General features: G+C 46.7%; 1 protein-coding gene across 1 annotated transcript in view; it reads left to right on the top strand.

The window, feature by feature from the left end:
• The first annotated feature begins 237 nt into the window (after positions 1-237).
• DENND2A (DENN/MADD domain containing 2A) overlaps positions 238-3,883 on the top strand; it is a 37,047-nt gene continuing 33,401 nt past the window's right edge. The window contains exons 1-2 of the mRNA XM_010144075.1: positions 238-308; positions 1,995-3,203. Coding sequence (XP_010142377.1) covers positions 238-308; positions 1,995-3,203 — 1,280 coding nt within the window. The remainder of the gene's footprint in view (positions 309-1,994; positions 3,204-3,883) is intronic.

Consider the following 3,883-nt stretch of genomic DNA (forward strand, 5'->3'; position numbering starts at 1 on the left):
GCTCCCATCGACTCCTCTCTGGGCTTCTGAAGGTTAATGCTATCACCCCTCTTCCCATTTCGCAGAGGAAGAAACTGAGGCTGTCCTCAGAGAGCTGTCATGTCTTGCTTCTGCTCGTTCCCTGGATTTCAAGGAGTAACATGCATGTGTAGAAGGAAGAAAGAAGGATGCTGAGCAGAGAGCAATACCTCTTCCTTGTGTCTCTGCAGATGACCTGCTGCCCTGCTGTGTGCTGACATGATGACAGCTAGCAAAGCGGCCGATGTGAGCAACAAGTCTGAAAGCAGTGTCTGCAAGTCTGTTGAGAGGTGAGAGCTTTCCATGTTTCATTGCCAAGGTACTTTGCTTGTGTTTCTTATCCCCAGTAGAAAGGAAGAAAACATTCCCTGCTCTGCACTGTTCCTCTCTCCACATTAAAACACGCTTCTGTAGGTCTTGCTTGGTTTCATAGCATTTTAGCACCTGGTCAGTCTGATAATATCCTAGACTCGTACTGCTCAAGAGGTCTGCCCCAAGCAAGACGGTTTGTGCTGCTGATATCCCTGTCAATGTTTGCCCTGCCTGCACTTGAAATCCTCAGTACTGGAGATACCGCAGAATCCTGACGAGCCCTACTGTCCCCACCCATTGCAGGCTTTTCCCTGGTGTCCAACCTTGGTTGCTACTGCACTGTCCAACCTCCAGTGCTCTATCCTGCTCCTTGTGAAAGACCATGGTGTTTTCAGCTCTTAACCGAAGCATGGTGTTGTCACTGAGATAGCTAGGGAGTTAAGTATCTGTGAGGCTAGGGAAGAACAGTGTCTGGCTCAGGTCACATTTCTGCTCAGAAATCCATCCCAGACTCAATTTGCACTACAACTGATTCCACAGTGGCTGCCAGCTTTGCTTAAATCCAGGACAAGGCTCAAGACCTGCCAGCACACAGGGTATCCACATCGTGCTGTTGTAAGAGCATCCAAGTTCTGGAAGAGGCACATTTGATAAATTTAAGTTAATGGAGCAGTTTCCCAAAATGAATCTCAGTGTTGGATTCGTAGTTAAACAGGACTAATGATACAGGTTTGCATCCCCAGTAACTGTCTTATGTTGTCCTGGTGTTCTTTCTCAAGCCCATGCAAATCCAAAGACATGGCCAAGTGTTTTGGTTCAGAAACTTTGTGTGTTGGAATAAGTGTCTGTTCAGCTGGAACTTCACTACATTGATAAAATATCACAATATTGATATTGTGGTATTACACACTTGGCAATCCCTAGACTAAATATATTAGGGATTTCTTGGTGCAGTTTAATCCTTTGCTCTGAGAATGTTGAATCTGGTGTCTGGGTGCTATGCTCTAAACCGAGGGAGCATGCCTGGGTGCGCGAGAGCCCAAGCCTGCCTGTGTCCCTGTGGTAGGGCCATAGAAATGTAATAGTACAAGTGCAGTCTTTGTACATTAATATGCATTTGGTGGACTGAGAGAGATCCTCTGAGCAGGCACTAGAGGAACGCCAGCATTTTTTATCATGGCTTTTCTCCTTTGTTTAACAGCAGAAAATTTGCTGTGTTTGCAAGTGGTCCATTTTGCATTTATTTGCGGTGGATCTGCTTAACGCCCCGACGACGTCCAGAGCTCTACTGCACTTCTGAACACACACACACACACACACACACACACACACACACACACACACACACACACACACACACACACACACGTACACACAGAAATACAAATGCCAGTGAACCTCTTATTGCTCTCAGTATGTCCGAGGTACAAAAAATTACCTCTCTCCCCTGCCACAGAGAAAGACTTCATTTCAAGTTGTAACAAGAGGAGAGCATTGTGTTCTGGCTAGAAGGACCTTTCTTTCCCCTATAAGCCCATGTCTCAATTGTTTGAGCATCCTCGGCCTTTATGAGCTTTTTGAGTGGATGTTGTGGAGCTGATGGACTAAACCAAGGGTGAGCAGTGGTGGTAAATGTTTCTTCTCTTTTTGTCTTTGGTGTGTAGGATCGAACTTTCAGATGAAAACAATACAACAGTTGTGAAGGAATTAGAAAGACCTTTGTGTGGAGTTTTGAGTGAGAGATGTTCTGAAGGTGCCTCTGTCAACCTGGATTTAACACCTGAAGCTGAACTAGTTTCTTCTGTAGTGAAGAACCCTCTGGGAGCCTTGGAAAACTTGATGCTGGATCCCAGGCTAGACAGCTTGCAACAGAACATGCTTAGTTCCAAAATGATCATCAGTGACCCCTCTATGGATCTGAACAGTAAAGAAAACGGTAAAATCATCAGGAGACAGATAGGAGGCACTCAGAATATACAGTCACCTGGAAAAATTGGCTTGAGGAATAAGTCCTTCAGCATCAAGGACAAAATTTCAGAATGGGAAGGGAAAAAGGAAACACAGTCTGCTCCTCACAGAGAGGAGGAGCAGGTAGTTAAAGAGGAGCACAAAGTGCCCTGTGTAACAGAGAAGACAAGTGGGGAAGCATTGATGACTCGAAAAGTGGAGACCAAGAAGCTTATGAGCTGGGAACTGGAGTGCAAAAGGGGAGGTGAAGAGAATGAGCGAAAAGCAAGAACTCAGAAAGGCACATGGCAGGCAGCAGAGCGAAGTGGGGAAGTGCAGAAGGACGAGGAAATGGAGTTCAGCCCTGGAAAATGCAAGGAGGTGAAAGGTGCGAAGTGGGAGGTCCAGAAGGAGAATCTTTCTGTGCTTAGTCAGGTCAAGAAGCTAGAGCAGGCCTTGAAAGATGGCTCAGCAGAGCTGCAGCCACAGTTGCCTGGTACTTACTATTCCCCACAGTGCTTGCAGGAGAAAGCAGCACAAGGGCACACTGCTTCCGAGGGCCATGAAAGCCTATGTGGGGCTGAGCTCAACAAAAGGCTTCTTGGCTTGGACTCTGAAATCAGTGAGCCAATTTTTGGGACTCTAGAAGAGGTAAGAACTTCTCATGCAAAATCCAAGGACTGCGTGGTAGAGAATGTGTACACAGAACCAGGGGCGCCAGAGAAGAAACCCTTCATCAACCCACTGCCAAAGCCCCGGAGGACTTTCAAACACGAGGGGGAAGAAGACTGGGTGCCAGCAGCTAGGAATAAAAGAAACTTACCCCCTCTGCCATCCATTCCTCCTCCTCCTCTACCCTCCTCTCCTCCCCCATCAGCTGTCAGCAGGAGGCTATGGAGCGGGAAGCACAAGAACGCTGACCACAGGTATTCGGGCTGTGTTTCACAAAGGTGTTGGTCTTGATGGTGGAGTCCTCCCTTCCTATATCTCTGGGAGAGATGGATCTTCCCTGGCCACTCATAATCCCCAGAGAGCTTTGGTGGCCCTAAGCACCCCTCTGAGAACGTGTGAGTGTCCAGCACAGCTCCACAGGGTAACTGTGACAGGATAAGGCATGGCAGATTTGGGCTTTAAGATCGTTACGTTTTGTGGCTTAACCTTCAAGCCCAATATTGAGGGGTTTGGTTTGGCTTTTTAGCAGAAAATTACTTAATTACAAAATTACAACTGGTCTGGAACAGGGTCTGGAATTATAATCTCTAGACTCTACCACAGCATTTTCAGTGTTCATAGTAAACCTATTTCTCTAACTGAATCTGATATGCGTAAATTCTTCTGGAGTGCTTTCTTGACTTTGCTCTGTTCCCACATGATTTTCTCATATTTTTGGGGCTGGGGAGCATACAATGCACAGCTGTTTCTAATGCCCTCTACATAAACTGTCACCTAAACGTTCCTGGGTTGGGCACAGGAAGGAAATCAAAACTGACCACGATTGTTAGTGGAGGACACTTGATTGTTTTTGCCCTTTCTACCATTCTGCATGCGAGTATTGTTTTCCTGTACTGCTCAAAGAGAGCTGATTTTGGGGCCCTCCTATTCCTGC

This window comes from Buceros rhinoceros, unplaced genomic scaffold (assembly GCF_000710305.1).
Source record: "Buceros rhinoceros silvestris isolate BGI_N320 unplaced genomic scaffold, ASM71030v1 scaffold13019, whole genome shotgun sequence".
Classification (NCBI taxonomy): Eukaryota; Metazoa; Chordata; class Aves; order Bucerotiformes; family Bucerotidae; genus Buceros; species Buceros rhinoceros.